This window comes from Falco biarmicus, chromosome Z (genome assembly GCF_023638135.1).
Source record: "Falco biarmicus isolate bFalBia1 chromosome Z, bFalBia1.pri, whole genome shotgun sequence".
NCBI lineage: Eukaryota > Metazoa > Chordata > Aves > Falconiformes > Falconidae > Falco > Falco biarmicus.
Window position 1 is genome coordinate 54,050,127 of NC_079311.1, and position 21,616 is coordinate 54,071,742.

Below are 21,616 nucleotides of genomic sequence, written 5' to 3' on the forward strand. Positions count from 1 at the left end.
ATAGCACTTAACAGTAAAGGTAAAAATGCTTGTGTTTCTAAATGAAACAAACAGTGCTTGCCTGCTTCAAAATTCTATCGGCCTTCCATTTCAGAGGATGGGAGAGCATTACTGTGACGAAACTAAACTGGAAGAAAATGGAAGAAAAATGTTACAAAGTAAAACCACTTGCTTTATTGGTAATTAGGAATTTAACTATGTAATCAAAAAAGTAATGCTTTGGCTGGAGAGGGACCAAGCCCTAATATTGGAAGGATCAGGTTATTATGTTTATACTTAAGCACAGCACCGGAATGATGAGTACTTTTGCAGGTGGCAGAATACCAATTGGGTGCTAGTTTGTTGTTCATACATATAAGAAGAAAACACAATCAGGCTTGAAAAAAAGTCATCAACAGTTTTGTAAAACTTTCAGTATCTAGTCTATTAAATTACTAGCTTAGAAATAACAAGATATTAATACTATTAACATACTAAGATATGTTAAACTTAGTCCCACAAATTGCTAAGATTATGAACACAAATACTGCTTTTTTAAAAGAACAAAAGTTTTGGAGGGCAGAAGTTATGTGGAAATTAAAAGAAATCAGATTCATTCAGAGCTGAAAACCATTTAAGAACACCTTTTGAACTGTTAGTAACACACACAGTGATAGAAGTCAAGGGAATAACATCAAAACCACAAGAAACATTTTCATGGCCTTCATCATGCTTCCAAGCATTTCATTTATTCTTCATTCCTCTAAAAAGTCCCATCTCATTTCCTCTTGAGGGAGGAGCTGCCACACACTCTGCCTCAGCTACTGTAGGAGAAGCAGTATGCAAATGGTGAGCCAAAACCTGAACCATCACACTCCTTTGCTCAGGAGATCTCTGCTAGGTTATGCAGGATAACTTTTCAGTCCCAGCTCCAGAGGACTCTAATGAAAGTTAGAAATAGTCAGGAAAATTAGTCAGTAACTGTTATAGAAGTTAATTGAGTCTAGGGTATTAGTAAAAAGATAAGCTAGTGGGACTCGGTTTCCTAAACAGGAATGCTGGGGTATTCTAAGACATCTCTATCAGGCAGCCAAGAAAAGTGGATATCTTTAGAATGATCTCAAGAAAGAAACAGTCATTCTCTGAACGTTACATAAATAAATTTTATAACACATGTAAAAATATGTAAGCATGAAGCAGTTTTCTGACTGGCCAAATAGTAATTATTAATCTAAGGGATAGATCCTTACAGCTCACACTAATTAATTTTGCACATGTTCATTGTCTAATAAATCCTACTGTAATAGATTACAGGTCATTTTTCATTTCCATTAAAGTGGACTCACAGCTGTTGTAGCCCTGGGAGGAGTTGGTAGAAGTGGTGTAGTAGTGATGGCTTGATGCAGTAGGAGCAGTATGGAGTTTCCAGCTTGTGTTTTGTGGCTGGACTACTCACAGAAAGTGAACATAGTGTCGGTGAACTGCCTCATTTAGGCTTATCTGTGTGTTTTTATTTTTTATAATATACAGCAACCTTGCATAGGGAGCTGCTGATTTTTACTGGCATTAAGCAAAGGGCATGAGTCACAAAACATAGTTGCATATATGTGTTGTTGAAACAGTTTTAAAGTCTCTAATGTTACAGCCAGGGAAAGTAAAACAATATGTGATTAATTGCGACTTCTCAGTATGAGATGACCTTTCATGCAGCCACTGCTGTAGCAGGCATAAGCAAGTACCATCTGTTATGTATTTTGTATTTACCCAACTGTATGTATACCTCAGCCATAGAGGTAAAAATAAGTAGTAGAGCCTGGAGTCTTCTTACTGGTGAAGGATGAAGGAGTGTGTGACAAGCTTCAGTAACTCCATCCTGTAACATGAAGAAAACGGGAAATAAGCAGTGATTCTAGGAACATATAGTTATGTGTATAAATCAGAGATCATTAAAATTTCAAATATGCCTGAATTGGACTCTCATTTATGACTCAAGGAGATAAAAAATAGAATCTCTTCATGTTGTATCTGGATGATATGCAGTTGCTTCCCTGAGCCACACTAGTATCATGTGTTGGCCTGGCATCAAAGTGAAAGAAGAGAAACAACATTATTTTTCTTCTGGAAAACTTTTTCAGGACCATTTGGAGTTTATTTAGTTAACAGGGCGCTGAATTGTTTGAACATGTGCACTTAGTAATAGAGAAAGACAACATTATTTATTCCCCTTCGTCGCAGTCTTTTTGAGATTTCTGACAGTTCTTTCATTCTCTGTTATGCTGGAACCTGTCACTTGCCAAACTGAAAAGATAAAAGATGGATAGCATACCCTTGCCTTTCTGAAGAGAAAGCCTTAGATTTGAAAAGTTTATGGTTTAAATTCCTGATGGCAATTTCAGATGCATAAATACAAAATGCTTTATGTAATATGATATATGTCACAATGTGTCCCAAAGTAATAATTCTCTGTCAAAAGCAAAATATTTCAAGAGTAAACAATGGGATCATATGATTTGTAATCAATATAAATACAACAAGTAAGTAGTCCTTAGCTAAAAGTTTCCTCGTACTTTCTTCTCTTTCTCTTTTGAAGTCTATTGATCCTGGTCAGCAGTTCACATGGGAACACTCTAACCTGGAAGTAAACAAACCAAAGAATAGATATGCAAATGTAATTGCATATGACCATTCTCGCGTTCTACTGTCAGCAATAGAAGGTAAGGAGAGTTTTAAACTTAAACTAATTAAATCCTTGCATCTAGTACGTATTTACCTACAGATACCTTTGCATAGTACTATAAAGAAGTGTTAATAAAAGTACTTCCAGTGAATTTCTATAATGACAATCCTTTTTGGATGTTCTTTCTCAGTAATTCATTATGAAAATGCCTTAAAACTGACACAGGTTCACATGTAGCACTGAATGCATTGAGTTCCTGTGTGTATGCCAATGTGTTATTTAAAGTAAATTATTTTTACTGTTTACTTATACTAATTCTAAAAAGCAAATATAGCAATAACCATGCATGAATCGACAGCTTTGTTAATGAATGACATTATCAGCATATCTGTTTATTGAGTTTCAGTTGCCAAATCCTTAATGTGGGAGAAAAAATAAGTTCAACTTCATGTTCTCAGGGAGAATTTTGAGAACACTGTGTTAAAACTTCCATTTTTTCCTTTTCCATTTACTATCGGAATGTTAAACAATAGTATTTAAACAAATGCCCATATGCAGACACTGTTGGAACCACAGTATTCCACTGCCAAAACATTGGCAGAGCGGTATAATGAGAACTCTTCATTACATTTTTTTGGCAAAAAGCTTTCCAAAAAATTAAACATCTTAGACTTCTAACTTAAGTGAACTGTCCAATGTGATCAGCCCTGTGTATTGTGTCTCTTTTGCCAAGGGCTAAAGCAACGGGAGGTATTGGTTTTCACTCAGAGGATTCCTTTTCCTACCAGTTCTGCCTTACCATTAATCTGCTTCCTAGGATGAAGACAGATTTTCAGTTTATTCTGTACTGTTGACAGTCGGGTATTAATGATGGCCAGAATATAATCAATTATAATTTAAGTAAAACAATTTAAGTGACAATAAAAATTGTCTTTAGCAACTCTGACACGGCTTCAATATCATACATAAGATGTAGGGAACTGTATTCAAGGTCATAACTATTTCAGTCCTAACATTCTAAACTGCAGAATGTTTTCATTTACTATTATAAACAGGTTCTTATCTTTGGCTACTCCAGACTGAAGACACTGGCTACAGGAAGGACGATATTTATAGGTGTAATCTATTTTAATATTAGCTGCTTGCAGAATAAAAAGGCAATCCCACTGTTTGAAGTTTAGATCTTCCATTATTTATTGCAGCTGCATACTGTGGGCTTTGATAACATAGATAAGAGCTTCTCAAATGTATTAGAAAATGTAAATGATTGCCTTGAAGAATTTGCATGTGATAATCTGCTTATGTTTATTCCACCTCTGAAGCTCATACAGCAGTTCTGACAAGACTTTTTGTAGCATTGCTTAGAATTTTTCACATTACCTTGTAGAAGAACATAGCCATATAGAATGGTTGAACTAGCTATCTCAGTATTGAAGAGAGGTTATTTTAATTAGCCTTATATGTAATTCAAGAAGAATACCCCTTTCTGTGACAGTGGACCAGACAAGAGAACTAAATGTCAGGAAAGTCCAGGAACAGCAATTGGACAGCTGTTCTGAATTGTTATGTAAAGTTCTTTGGAACAAAATGTGTAGCTCAGAAATAGGTCTGTATTACAGAAGACTCAAGATTTTCATAGGATTTGTTTGGAGAAAGAGTTGTGTAATGGGGGGAAGCAGGAGAGGAAATCATCTAGTTGCAAGTAAATGTATTTGTTAATTTATAAGTTAGACATCTCGGCTTAAAAAGTTCTTCCAGGTTGCCCTTCATGTAAATGACCCATGAAATTTGGTTCCATTACAGAAAGTGAACACATTCAGAGAATGGGAAGAAAAATTAAGAGGCAAAACAGAAAACAACAGTCACGGGAATTGAAAGTATCAAATTACACAGTATATTAGACTACTTCTTTAAAACATAAGATAATAAAAATATGAAAAAGGTATACATTGTACCTGTAGGAAAGGACTAAGTATTTTAAGGAGCATGGACAACATGCTGTTAAACTGTGGTTTGATTCCCATTTTTAAGCAGGAAATACTAACTACAATGACGCTAAAAATTCTAACCCTAAAGTAGTCAGTGTCTTTAAAAAAGTAAAAATATTACAGCCCTTTGAAATACCAGTGTTAGGTCTAATGCCATAAATGGGATTTTGACCTATCCGTCGATTTGCCTGTTTTTAAGTATTTTCGCAGTGTTCAGTTTATTGTGAAAAAAAGCAACATAAATCAAATATTAAATGCTTTTTTATTTTATGATGATTTTTCTTGAAAACAGTTGTAAATCATTATTTCTTTATCCTGTTAAGTATTTTTCCCCCCTGGGATGTTACATGATTGTGTTTCTGAAATTCTGTGTGTGTACCTTCATAAGTACAGTACACTGGGCATGGCATTTGGTAATAAATGCTTCTCTTTCAAGTTTTATGTAATATTCCTACAATGAAAATATGCACTCTGCCTAGCAGTTTAATGAGTTGACAGCTGTGTTTGTTTTCTTGCTACCACAGAAATCAATACTTTGAATATCGTTTAAAAAAATTAAAATTCTCCTTTACCTATAATCCTATACAAGTTGATGAGGATGTAGATTTGGACTACATTACATTTTGTTACAGCTATATGTAGAATATTTGGTTGGATTTTACATACAGGGCTTATCTGGTATTCTTTGACAGCCATAAGAAGACTGATGTTGTCAGTGAGTTTTGAACAGTAACTGTCCTCTTTCTAAGACGCAGAGCGCCATTCTGGACCTAGTCACCTGATCCCTTTTAAGAGCCAAATATATATGAACAAGAAACTAAGCTTCTGCCAAACTAATCCTACACTGGTGATCACTTTGCCTCTTGATGTGTTGCACAAACGTGGAACACTGTTAATGACCTACTCTAGAGTGGGGAGCCAGGTCGCTTTTGTTCAGTTGCCCCTCTCTGACTATAGCCAATATGAATTGATTCATAGAAATTCTTCAGAAGCATGTAGTAGAAATTTGAAATTACTTCTTTGCACCCTCTGATTACATAAAGTTGTTAAAAATTACATTATCCTTGGAACACAAGGTTTAGTAACACTTTCAAAGTGTTTATTTTAGTAACTTTTACAACTCCTGTTAGATGTTCCAACTTGGTTTTGAATCCCCACTACATTCCTGGTCTCTGTAATTGTATATAGCATAGACTTCCACAATATAATTGCTCACTTTGTAAGAAGTACTCTTTATGTTATTAAACTCACCATTGTGTTATTTTTATTACATTAGATGTTCCTTTGGAAGGAAAACTGAGATTAGATGTGGTAATTTGAATTTCCACTTGAAGGGAAACACTATTTTGCAAAATTTTGTTCCCATGTTCTTGAACTCTCGTTGCTCATGTTGTGCTGTCTTTGGATGTGTCTGAGAGGGACATTTGGAATTTCACAGTATAATGAAAGAATGTTATAACGTGGTGCAGTTTATCATATGTGTCTACATGGTATTGAAAGCAGAATTTACCAATTAAAAGAGAAATGTATCAAGTTAAAACATCTAGGTCTGCAATCTTAATCCTCTAAGAAGTAAATAAAATACTGGGGAAAAAATGATTAAAAATTCTACATTGTAAAAAGTCTTGTCTGTTCTTTCAGGAGACATCCAAGACTAAAAGTCTGCCATATGTAGCATGGATTTGCATAATGCTAGTGTTAAAAAAAAATTATAGATATATATATTATATTTCAGCAGTGTAACTTTTGTCTGATGGGAAATTTAGTAGCTAATATTCTTGTTTATCTGATTGCCGGTTACTGGTCTATTATCATTGAGTATGTAGGCCATCATCTTTAGATTTGAAAAGTATTCTAATCAGTATAAATTCTTTAACAGCCATGGACTGTACAAATTCTGTGTGCTCTCTAGTTGCGTTGCAATCTGCTAACAGTATACAGTTACACACTTAGAGTAATTGTATGCCCTGTCCCCCTGCAAGCCTGGACTGCCTTAAAAACAACGGAAGTGTTTCAGTGATGAGGGTGATAGGGTACAGAAATATCAGTGAAGTAGACTTCATGGTGTAGAAGTCTCTATGAAGTAGACTTCATATAGTAGACTTCATGGTGGCTGTCTCAACGCCACAAAGAAGTTGTAGGGGTATCATTTTGGCCTACGGATCTACCATGCTGTTACAGATGTAACATAACAACAAAAATGATGTCATTCTTGATACCCTTGAAATCAGCTCAGAACAATACTGTCTTTATCCTGTATACGTATCTACACTGTCCATTGGGGAAAGCTTCAGCAAAACATCAGTGGCATTGCTCTTGAATAGGTAATGAAGGTTTGGCACACCACAATTTCCTGTGCACTGTCATATTGAAACTGTTTTTTTCAGGAATAGTCAAACCAGAAATCATATAATTTCATATTAGTAGAGGCACTCATCAACCCCTTTTAGTGCATCCTTTAGAGATCTACATTAGTATTTCTATGCAAAAAAAGACTCCGTTGATAGATAGCTTGATGTTACTCAGTCTCAAAGAGTTGGAGAATCACTATATGACATTTCAGACAGCTGTAATCAGAGAATGATGACTTCATGTTGGATTCCAATATCGCTTTGAACTATCATGTAACATACTGCAATGTCGGTGCATTGTGACCAGTGTTCTGGCACAATGCTGTTATCACTGTCTCTGAGGAACTGCACTGAATAATGTTTACTTTCATTCTGTACCTTTTCTTAATACCAGCCAACTTCTAAAGCAAAACAAAAAAATCCCAAGCTTCGTTTCTTCTTCCTAAGAGAACTCCTCCTCTTTCCCAGCCCCTTTTTCTGCTACCCACCTTCAAGTTTCCCATTTTGCCTGCAGATATATGGCTCTTAGTTCTTAGTTTACATCTGTAATTTCACCTTTATTAGATTTTTTTCACCTTTTCCTTTCAAAACTTTGTCTTCTGTCCTCTGCACAGTCCCTTTCTTTGTCCTGCTTAATTCTGCATCTTCTACCCATCTCTTTTGACATTGCCTTCTTTCCATAATTCTCTATAATTCAGCATTTCACTCTGAGATATCTTTCATCTTTTCCCTCTTCATCAGACTCTCCTAGTGCTAACAGTCCATCAACAATCCAGCAACCTGTAGGTGGTTTTTTTCTGTCTTTTTTTTTTTTTACCTTCTTATCTTACATTGTTAGGGTCATATGTAGTGAATTTTCCTCAGTCTTTGTAAAAAAGGTTTCATTTTACAAACATTCATTACTACAATATCTTCATTGATCTTGTGCTGCTTCATTTTTCAGTTAGCTTGTACAGTACAATTTGTGCTTAGACCATTTGAATTTGATAAAATCCTTAACTATATATATATTATGTTACAATAACTTCCACATAAACAGTTTCTACTGGCACCTAGTAGCTGCCTTAGTTCATTTTTGCTCTGACGTAGTTCAAAACATCAGTCATTGATTTAAACCAATAGTATAGCTTCATCAGCATTCTGAGTTCATCACTGCATTTCCAACTTGTTTACAAGCATGACAGAATTTAATCCTATTACTACACACTCTTTTTGTGACTAACAGCACATCTCTTAGGGAAGCAGCACAGAAACAAAGGTTTATGGTTTAATTTGTTTTAAATAGAAAAGCTGTTCAGTACTTAGCCTTTGTAAAGGTTTGAAATAATTTCATTATTTGATTTGAGTTTGTGAATAAAATGTGAAGTCTAATTAAAACTGTTTAAGATTATAACTGTCTTCAGGAAATCAAGAGAATAATTCTGAGGTCTACGCTATTAGCCTTGTGGATCTGAGTCTAAGTTGCAGCAAGCTGTACTCCCATCACAGTTCATGAGTAGTCTCAGCATATATCAGAAGCTACAGAGTTATTTTTCTTTAATCTTTTGCACTTTAATTGTGGTATTGGCTAATCTTGTTTCATTGCTTATTCACTCTTACTCTGTAAAATCTGGATTGCTTTGTGTTCTTGCAATATTTTAAAATGATATGTCTTTTATGCTCAACTACTCATCTGATTCTTCACCCATTGTGCTCAATTCCTGCCTGGCAGAATAAGGAGACTGCAGTCTTTGGTCATTCATCACCATAGCTGAAAAGGCTACGAGAAAATAGTGATGGCAGAATTCCAGTCTGGAAGCTTAATCTTTAGCTGACTTTTTGTGGTGAAACTGTTTATCTCTTCATGAAACTTGTAAAAGTCATGTTATGCTGCATGGATTAACCTAAATTTACACTTCAGGTACGCCATCCTAAATCTGCAGTAAACCCCACTGATGCCAACAGGCTTAGTTAAAGTTCATATGAATATTACTGAAGACAGAATTTCATTTCTTTGTCCCCTTCTTGACCCGTCTTTTTACAGAACAACTGACTTAACTATTAAGCCCAAATTTAAGTAGTGATGGCAATTGCTGCTGTGCTTGTGGGTATGTTGCCTTCAAGCTATGGCAGCTAACAAAGGTTTGCAGAATTTCATTGTACTGCAATCAAACTAGTTGTCATTTGATTGTTTTTGCACTATTAGACTTGACAGAGGATTGTGCAGCTTTCTCAGGTCAGAATGAGGTTGTGGCCAGGAAAACCACTGGAGAAAGTGACATTTTAATATTTAGATTTATTTGCCTTTGATAATTCTTTCTGCTTGGTCAGTGTAGATATTTGCAGATGTTCGGGCTTTGGGTATGTTATTTTTAAACTGCACACAATTCATTAGGCCTCTTACGATAAGGCATCTCCCCTAGACAGCTTTAAGTTTATGCGCTGTGGGGACATAGCTGATGAAAAAAACTGGTATGGCAAAGTGCAAGGTGGAAAGTAAGAATGGGAAAATGGAATTACAGAATACAAAAGGATTTTGCAACAGGATGTGAAACTGAGGTCATGCGTGAAAACAGTGATGAAAAGAGACTCAGTGTGAGAAATGGATATGATACTTGAAGGGACTATGAGACTGGATGGAGAACAAAGAAAACACCTAATGGATGGATACTTTAGGTGAGACAATGGAGGTGACCACTGTGAATCCTTTTGTTCTCTTGATCTCAGTAGAGATAAAACCCTATAGAGCACTGTATTCTGCTAGAGATAAACCCTTGATGAAAAGGTCTCAATGCAATTTCTTGGAGTAGCACCTAGTTTTTCCAAAAACGACATTACTTAAGTCAATAACAGTTGCTTCGGTCTGTGGTAAATGGACTTCCCTGTCCACGTCCCAGCCACATCCGTTTCAAGTGCAGTGAGGCTGATTTGCCTTGTAAAAGTTTGGGGTTTTTTTCTGGCTAAAGAATATACAAGATATGTTGTGTCCTCTTGATAAAAGGCAAATGGAGGAATAGAGTGGAAATTACCATTTTAACCTAGCTGGGAAGAAATCCTCTTTGCAAATATTAGTAATTAGTAGTTCTTTCTTACTTGCATCTGTGATCAAGTAAGGTATAACCTGGAAGCTTTTCTTCATTGTAATTTAAAGAATTAGAATGTATTTAATTTAAAATTTATTTATTTTAATATGATTTATCAATAAATTTTATACAATTAAGTAGAAAGATTATTTACAATTTTAGTCATTCTGGATTTTTTTTTACATCAGGTACTAGGATTGTCTGCTAACATTTTTAAAGATCATTCTTCAGTGCACAGTTTGCAATATTTCTCATGCTTAATTTTCATGCTGAGTTTGTGCAGTATCAGCTCCAGAGGACAGCTTTCCCAAAAGATCATTTAACCACTTTACAAAGAGTTTTCTTTTTCATTTTTTTCCTCAGGCTTTTATTTATAACATATGTTTCAAAGTGTGATACCAGTCATCATAATATAATTCTAATTTATGCAGAAAACATTTCTTTACCAGCTTTCTCAGTTCCTTTGGTAATAGCACCCAGTTGGTGTAGATTTCTCTTGTTGGCTTCATTTTTCTTTCTCATCTTTTTTGTGCAAAAATGTTTTATTATCTTGATAAAGGAAGAAAATACAGCATTATGCCTAGCAGTTTTATTTTCTAAGTCATTAATTCCAATAAGAAGTATCATGTAAAAAATTTCAAGTCTACAAGAACGAGGCTTTTGAATTCCAATATCTGCCTTTCATGGAGGGAAAACATCCTTTTCAGCTATTGACTATGCAGGTTTTAAAGTGTTTATTTTATTTTATTTTTCTTCCAGAAGAGACTTTTGTTCACCTCTAATCATAGTCAAGCAATATTCCTGTGTCCATCCATGCATCTTGCCCGAGGAGTGTCATTTGCTACCTCTTTTTTGCCCCTGAAGTTACAAATTCTTTCTTTCCTCAAAATATTTTGGCATATTTTTCCTCTAATTGTACAGAAAGTCAAATCAAGTTAAAATTTGTGTTTAAATATAATTTGAACATAGAGCTAAGAAAATCTATTGAGCTTTCTTGGGCATAAAGGCAAAAGTTTATGCCAGACTACAGCTGCACTAACCCATATGCTGAGTCATTTCCAGATTAGATTGGTTCTTAACTAGTGTCACAGTTAATCAGTGTGTTTGTTCATGACGTAAGTACATGGTGGAATGAAACACTAAGCTTACCCAGAGTGAGTGTAGAAACTCTTCAAATTGTGGCTAAAATCAAGCAAACAAACAAAAAAAATGTAAAGATGTCCCTCTATTTTCGATTTGAATTCAAATTATTTTGAAAAGACAGGAGTATGCAGCCTCAGTAATTCCTGGTTTGGGATCGCTAGCAGGAGATGATACATCAGAATGGTTTTGGAGGTTCAGGATGGGATGGAAAACTTGAGAAACTTTTTTTAGAACATATTTGAAAATGTATTATGTTTCATAGCCAAAGAAATTCAACTCTGTTTCTTTGTGGAGTGAAATTAGCCACAGCTTTAGAATAAGCCAGGGAGCCTGTATAACCTTACTGTCTTGAAAATGTTTGTGGAACCTGCAACGTATCCTGAGGTTGTAGACTTGGGCATGGCAGATTGGCTGTGTTAACATAAATCATTCATTTCTGCTCAAAGAAGTAACTTCTGTTAATTACTTTAACAGATCTTTTATATCATTTTATTATGATACAGTCGGTATTTAAGCTAACTCTTCTGGGGAATGCTTGCATGTTCAACACTCTAGTGGGAAACACTGCTTTGCCATCCCACCAGCACTGAGATCTCACATAGGTATCTTTTTCTTCTTCAAGTCATCAGCTAAAAAAAAACAGCAGTGACATAAAAACTGATGCCTGCCATGCTTTATCTTCCAATATGCACATAGCCTGAGTTAAAAGCTGGGCACTGCACCGCTGAATCCAGGAGGGATGGGACTGAGACAGATATGTCCATGTTTAGCCCTTTCTGTGAACATAGCTACCTTAGTAGTCCAGACTGGTAACATGATCTTCACTACAGCCAGTACTCGTCCTTGACCTTGGCAGCATGTTATGGTCCAATTCTTGCTAGTAGACATGGCACTGCATACCCTCAGTTAAATAGATTCCAGTTAGGAGCTGGCTCCCTTCCATGTGGCTTACAGCATGGACATGTGTCCAGTAGACACACCGAAGGTCCCTCTGTAAGTCTTGTCCAAAATACCTGACCCTTGAGCAATTGACATTTTTGGTCCAATGTGCCCACAGGTCTTGGATTCCATCTTCTTTTTGTGCATTTATTTTTTATTCAGACTTGCAGAGGCCTTTATTTCATGCACACACCATTTAGCAAATTCCACTGTTTCTTAAAGCTGACTTACATAATGTCTTTTGCTAAAATAAAGCTTATAGTTAGCTTCCCATTTAATGGAAAAAACAAACGAGGCAGCAATATTAATAGTTTTAACAATGTTCTGTATTAAACAAACAAACAAACAAACAAACAAACAAAAACACAACAAAAAACCGCAGTGAGCTCAACAAGAGCGTTAAATGGGTTCTACTTACAGCATCCGATGGAGCGGCTTCCCTGTCTGGCCCAGGCAGAGGCTGCCATACCAGTGAGTGACCGCAGGCAGTGTCACAACAGCTCTTAAATGCTGCTGCTTCCACTCCCAGGTCTATCCATCTGCTACAGATTTTCAGGCTTCTTTATACTTCCTTATCAGACTAAGTCCTTTGTTTCAAAAGAATGGTTATTCCCAGAGAAGCCATCATACCCCTCAGCTCCAGAAATGGCATACGTTCACTTGCAAGTACCCATGTTCCACTTGACATGCAACAAGCTAAGATTAACTGATCCAGCTGTGTCACAGGATTTTATAGCCCTTGTACAATAGGACAGCACAGAAATGCTGCCCCGCTTTTTTACTCCTCTCATTACAGGCATACCAGGCAGTGACTACATCAATGCCAACTACATAGATGGATACAGAAAGCAGAATGCTTATATAGCAACACAAGGAGCGCTGCCGGAAACCTTCGGTGACTTCTGGAGAATGATGTGGGAGCAACGGGGTGCAACTGTTGTCATGATGACGAAACTAGAAGAGAGGTCAAGGGTAAGGAAAGCAAATAAAATATTAATAATACTGTACCTGAGTAATCACATAAGTTTTTTTCTTTCCTGCATATATGTTTGTCTGCCTCCTGTATATGCACAAGAACTGATTTTTTTTTTTCAAGGTTGCCACCACTTAGAGGTGTTTATACTATGAAAATCACTTACATAGGAATATTAGTTCCTCTGTGAACCAAGTCACACTACTTGTTTTGTTGGGTTTTTGTACTCTGAAAAACTTGAAATCTCTTGATCCATAGTGATATTTTTATTTTTTTTTCCTGTTTCAATCATACTGAAAATATTAGGAGGTGATTGAAAATTCTGCTTCCTCTGTAGTATCAAGAATATCCTGTTATGAGGAAGGTAATGTATCTCAACAGCATTCAGTTTTTGGTTTTATGTGGTATAGATTAAACATTACTTAAGATCAGTGAGCATTTGGATTTGCTAAAGAAACAAAAATATTTTTTAGCATGCAATGGGTGCTAGGGAAACTGCAACAGCGTGTGCAGTAATAGAATACAAAATTCTCTGAAGTATTTCAAATTCAATTTTACAGAGTAAAGTAAAATTGGGAAAGTTAAGGACTAAAACATAAGGATGCTATTCTAATAACAGTAAATAAAAGATGTGCTATATGTGAAGGAAATCAAAAGCAATATTTTTTTGTTATATAATAAGGAAAGCAATGGAAAGAGTAGTAACAGACTTACGTGAGGATTTACTGTCAGGTCTTCATTTGATGGCATTCATCAGTTCTAATTGTGAATTTATTGGGGGTGGGGAGGTCAGTGAAAAAAAAAAAATAAAGGAGAAACATGGTGAGGAAAGAAAAGGGAAAAACCCTCCTCAGTGGCCATTCAGAAAGAGTATGTCCAGTCCTCAGTGCCCTCTCCAATAAAGCAGGTGGTTCGCCCACCATACTTTTTGCACAGTAACTCTTATTTTACATCAAGATGCAGTCAAACTCCTCATGGGTTTTTCCTGCTTATGATATGTTAGCACTGCTGGCGGCAGACATCAACTGGTGAAAGTGCTGTACAGCTGGTTCATTACTGAGCTTTCTGCAGACACATTGATGAGTCCTGTAGTGTAAAACAGAAGGTACAACCAAATGTAAAAATCAGGAAAGGGGAGAAAGAAGGGGTGATTCTAACATCAGTGGCAATTGCTTCCCTTGGGAACCTGCTGTAACAACAGTGTTGGGGTTTTGCAAGTACTGTCCAGGAGCTGAATAACAAGACTGCTACAGGCATTCTGTGGTACGCTGTCCTGGGAGCTTGTGCGAAGGGTGGGGAGCTGCAAGTGGAAGGCAGGCTGCAGTATTACAGCTGGAAGACCCTTAGTAATATGAAAAACTAAGGTACTTAAGGCGCTGTGCAAAAAATGCCATACAGAAGATCGAGAACATGATCATCCAGAAAAGCTTTGTAGTCAGTAAAAAGTATCTTATGGAAGTAACTGGAGAATAGTTGATATTTCAGTAACTCATAGATGAGTTCCATTACAAAATGAATTATTTTTTTTGCCTGTGCAAGCTTGGAACAGGAGGGAATGCACCATAAAGCCTAAGGTGCTTAATGCTGTACTGTGTTTGCATTGATTTGTATTTTTTTCATGTGCTTGGGTACATAAAATTGCAATGATCACATAATATGTTGAACCTCTTGCAAACAGTCATCCCCTTCTGGAGGCTTATCAAACTACATTTATATACATACTTATTTATTCTTTCACCATTCCATCACTTCTTAAAAATAATTAGGTTTTTTGCAGTTCAAGCAATGTATAGCATTCTAATTATAAGATCACTTTGCACATGTAAATTCAGCCTACATTAACACCATTGCCTGTGCGTACCTGATGGCAATTAGTACACAGCAGAGGGTAATTTTATCAGAAATTTTCATTTTATCTTCACTACACAGGCCTTGTCTGTTCTAGGCAATGACAGTTGTTTGCAATTAAGTAAATTAAATTTTGGCCATTTCTTCACTAATTACTTCTTATAGAATAAAGTTGCTGCTAAATAGCATCAGTGCTAAGAAAAAATCTGATCCTAATAAGCAGCCCGTTGCAGGAGGTGTATATAAATACTTGAGAGTTTATCTTAATACTGCAGGCCACAGACAGCCACCACAGAAAGATGTTTTGATGTAACTAAATGGAATTCTACTCATTCTTTCCAGTAATTGCTTAGCAGAGTTTTAAGCTAACTCTAGCCTGTGCTGACTGCACCCTGAAAAAACACTGATCAGAATAGTAATCACCTCCAGAAGTGATTAGCATTCAGCAGCAAGACATTCCCTGAGTGTAATGAGAGACCAGACAATCTAGTCAATGGATTGTGCGTGCGTTCAATGCCTATGTTTGCGTATTTTTTTGTGCATAATTTAGCTTATTCTGTGTTCATAGGTCAAGGGAGTTTGATGCATTCAATGCAGAGCATAAGAGACCAGCTATTGAGTACGTAATTCAGCTCAAATCTTCGTCTCTGCAACTCTATGAATATGGCGTTTCAGTTACCTCATCAATATCTAATCATATATTAGTTATCTAATACAATATCTACATGTAATGTAATTAATGGTATTGATGATGAGGCAGCAGTGGGAATCCCTGTGTGAGAAAAGAATATGATGGCAACATTTCATCATTTTTATCTCATGCTATCATTTCAAATAGCATATCCTTATAGCAGGAGACCAAGTGAAATTTCAAACATGAAATACAAGCACAGTTACATATCATTAGAGGTGAAGATCTTTGCTAATTTTGTTTCTCTTTTTCCTTTGATTCCGTTTTGATTACTTTTGTGTCTTGGCAGCCTAATCATTATTCCTGCTGCAAGGCATGATCATTTCTCTCTGGGACTTCATCTGCTTTCCATCTCCATGTCATCATTTCTGTTTAGCTTGCATTTTTCATTATGTAGTCCTGCAGCTTGATATCAGCCTTTTTAACCTGGACTGCACAGATAAAGATGAGGATGTTAATTGCATCTGCAGAAACAGAGTTGCTTCATTAGCATGTGTTAGATGTCTGACTAACTTCAGCTTTGAGAATATACATATTTTACAGCTGAGCACGTCAAATGAAGATGTTACAGTGAATTCATTATTCATTTGTTTGCCTAAAAGGAAGCTGCAGGAAAATAGAAGTTCTTTCACTTACAACCTTTCACACTTTGTTGGTTTCATATGAAATGTCATCACCTGAATCTCACTTGACCAAAACCAGACTAGAGAGAGAAAGTCAGTCCCATCATTCAGCCACCATGCACATAATTTATATCAAAAAATATTATAGACACTGGCAGTGTGTGGAACAGTGTTGGTAGCATATTTGTCCCATATATGAGTTTAAATGAAATAAAAGAACAGTATTGAACATTGAAAATTAAAGACTAAAATAAGCAGTTGTGTTACACTAAGGAAAGCTGTAAAGTATTAATGTGCGGTACCTCTTCCCCACTGTCTTCCACTCCAACCCCAACCCTGTTGCAATTTTCATTTTTTTTTTTATCCTCTGAATTGATTGAATGTTCTGAGAACTAGTGTGCTGTAGTGAATGGCGTGAATGATCAGATGAAGACAGAGAATCAAACTTCATAGCAAAAGATAATATTACCTCAAACAGGGAACATTTAGTCCTGTCTCGTTTCGGAGTAGGATACTGTTGTACATTGTCCACTTGAAAGAAAATTCAGTCCTTTCCTCTTTGCTATGTAATTCCTTATCTTGAATACACTTACTGTGCTGTTTTAGAATTGATAGAAAATACTTACCTCCCTCCTTAACCCCATTGGCTACATTTTGTATATTGGGACCATAGTGCCTAGTATTAGTCTTCTGTCAAAAAACCCCAATAAGGTCAAAGCTAAATTACAATATAACGACCATAGACATTACTAAAATATAAGCCAGATTCTGAACTTACATAATGATGAGGAAAGCTTTTTCATACTGATGCTATCAGCTTCATTCAAATTTGCTAATGACTAAGTGAATACACAGGAAAACTACATTTATGGCATTCTGTTAGCCTGATTTTTTTTTGTCTGTCATTTGACTGTCAGAAAGTGGATATCTGTATTATAACCCAAGAATATATAAAAATGTAAGCCAAGAATAATCATCTTAGTTTGTCAGGGTTCAACATCTTGAATTCTGAGTTTTCATTGGGAAGGAGGATGTAGAAACAAACCCAGTAGAAAGGTCATATATCCTGTCTCAGATTTTGTTGCTCAGTATTGGAATAGGTGGGACTATTTGCATGGGTCCTGTATCAGTTCCATTAGACCATCTAAGGATAGTTAAGAGTCTGTGGACTTAACTTCTCTCAACTGGTCACTAATACCTGAGAGAGTCAGGAACACTGGCGCAGTCCCAAGAAAAGCCAGGCAGACTTTTCCTGTGGTTGCTGCATTGCTAAATAAGTACTTCTGTCATTCCAAGTGTCATGCAACAGGTCTGAATCTTCCCAAGTCAAAACACTGCATCTGTGTCTTTCAACTCATTTTTTTTATAATTTATAGACTATCCCATGTGTTAGAAAAAGAAAGATTGGGTTACAGTAGAAATATCAAGTAGATGAAGATGTGTGTCTTGAAAGTGAAAATCAGGGTAAAATAATTGTTGGGGTTCTGTTTTGTTTGGTGGGTAAGTTTGTTTGGGTTTTTGTTAAGGAGTACATATTAAATTAAATCAGCAAAGCTTTTTCCAGAGTCAAGTAGTACAAACCCCAAAATCATTTGAATAAGCACAGTGGAAAGTGCAATTGTACCTTGGGACTCTTTTGTAAGAATAGCTTTGAAACAAACTTTTGTCCACCAAAGATTTCTAAGTCTTGCTATAGGAATGAAAAGATAAAGGCAGGTCTGGGGAGAACCTTGAATTCTTCTACTCCAAATGCACAAATTTCTGACATTTTTAGTGAATCTTGGTTTGTTGATGGCAGAGTGATGGCACTGATATTTAATGTAGCTGACCTCGTATCTAAGACAAAGCACTGGTACATGCACAACAGTAAGTAATAAGCAAAGAAAACGAAGAACATTATTTTCTTGTCTATATGAAATGCATTAAGATATTCCAGAAAAATACAGGCTGCGCAGCAGAGTTTAATGTGATTAAGGTAGTTTTACATTTGTTGTGCAGGGCTTCAACAACAAAATTAATATCTTTCCTCCCAAGTATCTTTTGACAGGTAATACTGGGGCTATTACCTGTCAACATATTGGATCAAAAATAAGTGACAATAAGACATCTTCACTAATATGAGTAGAAAAGTCATCAATACATTCATTTAACAATTTTGACAGGTTGTATCAATATACTCCCAAGAGCAGCTGTACTTTATTGTATTTAGACAAAATGTAATTGATCTGTGCATAAAAGCTGCACTGATGTTTAGTATTGGGCAGCACAGGTATTTTTAAACATAGGGAATTATAAGGGTTTTTTTTCCAGCAACTAGAAAAATATGTGTATCTTTATCTGGTAAGAAGTAAGTTAACATCTCTCCCAGCAGACACATTAGCATATAGAATGTGTGCTGCAATGGCATTCTTCCATACTGAGTTGTATTTTGTTACTAAAGAAGAATTAAATGTGCAGTTTTGTCATTGTTCATTCCCTAATTTTAATGGCAAACCAGTAATTTCTGTGTCAATGATGTACTCTCACAGTTTTATTTCACTTCTTTAGTGCTCAGCATGCTAAGATATGAGTCAGAAGAAGAATGAATGAGAGAGCTGGGGGAAAAAAACCCAAACAAACAAAAACCAAACAACCAAAACCCAGAAAAATCCAAAGTCAACTAGACCATGCATTCACCAGATTTACAAAAATAAAAATAAAAATGTGTAGGTTTGTACTGGGGCTTTTTCACTGTAACAGAAAGCAATGGCCACAGTCCCAAGAATTTCTACACCATTTTAGGAGCTGAAGTCACCAGTTGCCATGTCAGAATTGTAAAACTCTAACCATATAGTGATTCATTATCGAAGGATTCTCAGAAGTGCAGGGGCAGGGTCATGCTTAATACATGTAAGAATTGGATCCTAGTTGTATACCAGCGAAGTCTGCACACAAATAAAGCTTAAAGTTTATTTTTCTAGTCATGTTACAGGTAGAAGCACTGTGCCTCGGCTAAAACTCAGACTGTTATGTCACCCAGCAAAATAGCTGTGGAAATGCTGTAATTTGAGCAGGGTTAATTTTGTGTGAAAAGAAATGCTGTAACACCACTACATAGGCTGAAAGTAGTTTTGGCATGCCATGTCTGGTTGTTTCAGCTTATACGCGTTTGCAGTTGAGGACATACAGAATGAATGCCCCATGTGAAAAGATGTTGCTAAATTACAGATAATCTGGAAGAGAACAGTGATCAGATGTTGGAGAAGTGATGTATGGGGAAAGACAGAAAGAATTGTATTTGGTTTATATATAAAGAGAGCAAAGGAAAATGTAACAGTCTTCAAGATGTGAAAGGCTGTTAAAAATTTCATGGCAATCAACTATTTTCCCCGCCTGTGGGGCTCTAGGAGGAAAAAATAAACTTTGCAGCAAAGCTGATTAACGTTAAACTGTTAAAGAACTTCCAAAATACAATGTCATGAATGGAGTAAACTCCATAGGATATTTTGTGGTGTCTCTTCCACTGTAAGCTCTCAAGAACTGTTTATACCAGAATTTTACCTGGAATGATGTGGCAATACCTGGTACTGCCACAGGTATTTTTCAAGGCATGCATCCAGTTTTTTATGTTGTGGTTCTCTGCCCATAAAATAAGCGATTTCTGTTAGCTGTTCCTTTTCCCTGAGGCAGGTGTATAGCAAGTGGTATAGTCAAAACTATATTGTAACATTAATTTGACCTTATTTGCTTAGTTCATTTGCTTTGTACTTGGGGTAAGACATACATTACTCCCTCATATAATTCTCTTAGTACAGACAGATGGAATATGCCATATTTAAAGACTGGTCACTGACATTTTGAGTTAGAAGTTTTCCTTGCAAAATCAAAAATTCTGTACTTTTTTTTTTTTTAAATGCAATGACTAGTTCATTTTTAGTTTAGCATTCCAACTTATTACTTCAGTGCGGGGAGTTCTTTCAATGCATTTCAGGCTTGAAAAAGTCACTAAACAAATTCAGTACTGTTTATTGAAAGTAACCCCACATTTCCTTGTTTAGCAGATCCTAGTGAAAGACTCTTGACCACTTCTCCTTTATGGTGAAAAATACATCTGGAAAATTCAAGTTCTTCAGACAGGTGTCTCTGAAAGAGAATATTATGATTTACATTTTCCATCAGTTACAAAGCTGGATACAGCTGGCTACTGAAAGGCACATGTTGGTAATAGGTCTTTCTGGTTAATATCACATTTCAAGAATTTTATCCATGTATTAAAGTAGCAATAGAAAGCTTACTGTCACTCAAAGTTCCATTCAAAAATCAAAATCCAAACTGAAACCTCTAAAGTTCCCCAGAATGTTCACCAGTGTACCATTTCTCTTTTTCATGTGATTTCATCCATTCACTTCTGGATTTCTGGACAACCAATACCATAAGAGTAATAGAATTTTTTTCTGATGTTTCACTCTTGATTCCTCCAGCCCCTGCCCCCTTCCCTCCCCCCCCCCCCCCCACTTTCTTACATAATATTCGTATCAACTAAGAGATAACTCTCTTGTATGGACAATACAAAATCTTCATTAGAGCACTTGAAAGTAATCTAAATTCTTCAGTGTGTTCTTCATACTGCAATGCAATATCTTGTTCAGTGAAAGGATTATTCAGGCTGTACACAGTGATTGGCCCTGAGTACAAGAAGAGAATGAAGAAAAAAGTAGTCAGCCCGTTCACTTTTCCCCTGGGTTGCATTTGTAGAAACTTTTTCAAGTCCTTTCTGGAAAATCCTGCTGTACTTAACTATTTGACTGACTTATCCTTCAAAATGAATTCACTAAGATTCGTCTTTCCCTGCTGTTAGGAAGAGTTCAAAAAGGGTATTTCACATTGATGTCAGCAATATAGTTTTGAAATGTTCTTGGCTGTTATATATGAAGATGAAAGACAAGGTAGAGAACACATTTCAAATATGCCCAAAATTCCATTTAATATTGGTTTCCTTTTGTTTTAATAACCGTACCACACTCTGTTATAAGGACCAGAATGGAAAAAGTTTGGGGGTTATCTTTTTAATTATCAATTCTCTTTCATTATTAACTGTTAGCCTATTAATGATACACCAGAAATTTCAGAAAGTGTGTAATAAGGATCAATTTACAGACTTACTAGAGTACTAAAGGTTGTTATTAAATGATTAGTCTAAAGTTCATTTGTCTCCAAATCCTGCTTGGAACTTCTTGTTCAAGGCTACTGTACTTAAAACCTTAGAAATATATTGTGCTGCAGAAGGGCTTATTTTCTACCTAGTTTTCAAACTCCAAATACTCAGTTCAGATGAGCTTCAACAGTCATAGAATCATTGAATC

At 36.0% G+C, this 21,616-nt stretch overlaps 1 protein-coding gene across 10 annotated transcripts in view; it reads left to right on the plus strand.

Moving 5' to 3' along the window:
- Nucleotides 1–21,616, plus strand: part of PTPRD (protein tyrosine phosphatase receptor type D) — a 380,605-nt gene that overhangs the window by 314,943 nt on the left and 44,046 nt on the right. For all 10 annotated transcript variants that reach the window (XM_056325255.1, XM_056325244.1, XM_056325247.1 and 7 more), the window contains 2 exons: nt 2,570–2,693; nt 12,936–13,111. In XM_056325255.1, the coding sequence (XP_056181230.1) occupies nt 2,570–2,693; nt 12,936–13,111 (300 nt within the window). The remainder of the gene's footprint in view (nt 1–2,569; nt 2,694–12,935; nt 13,112–21,616) is intronic.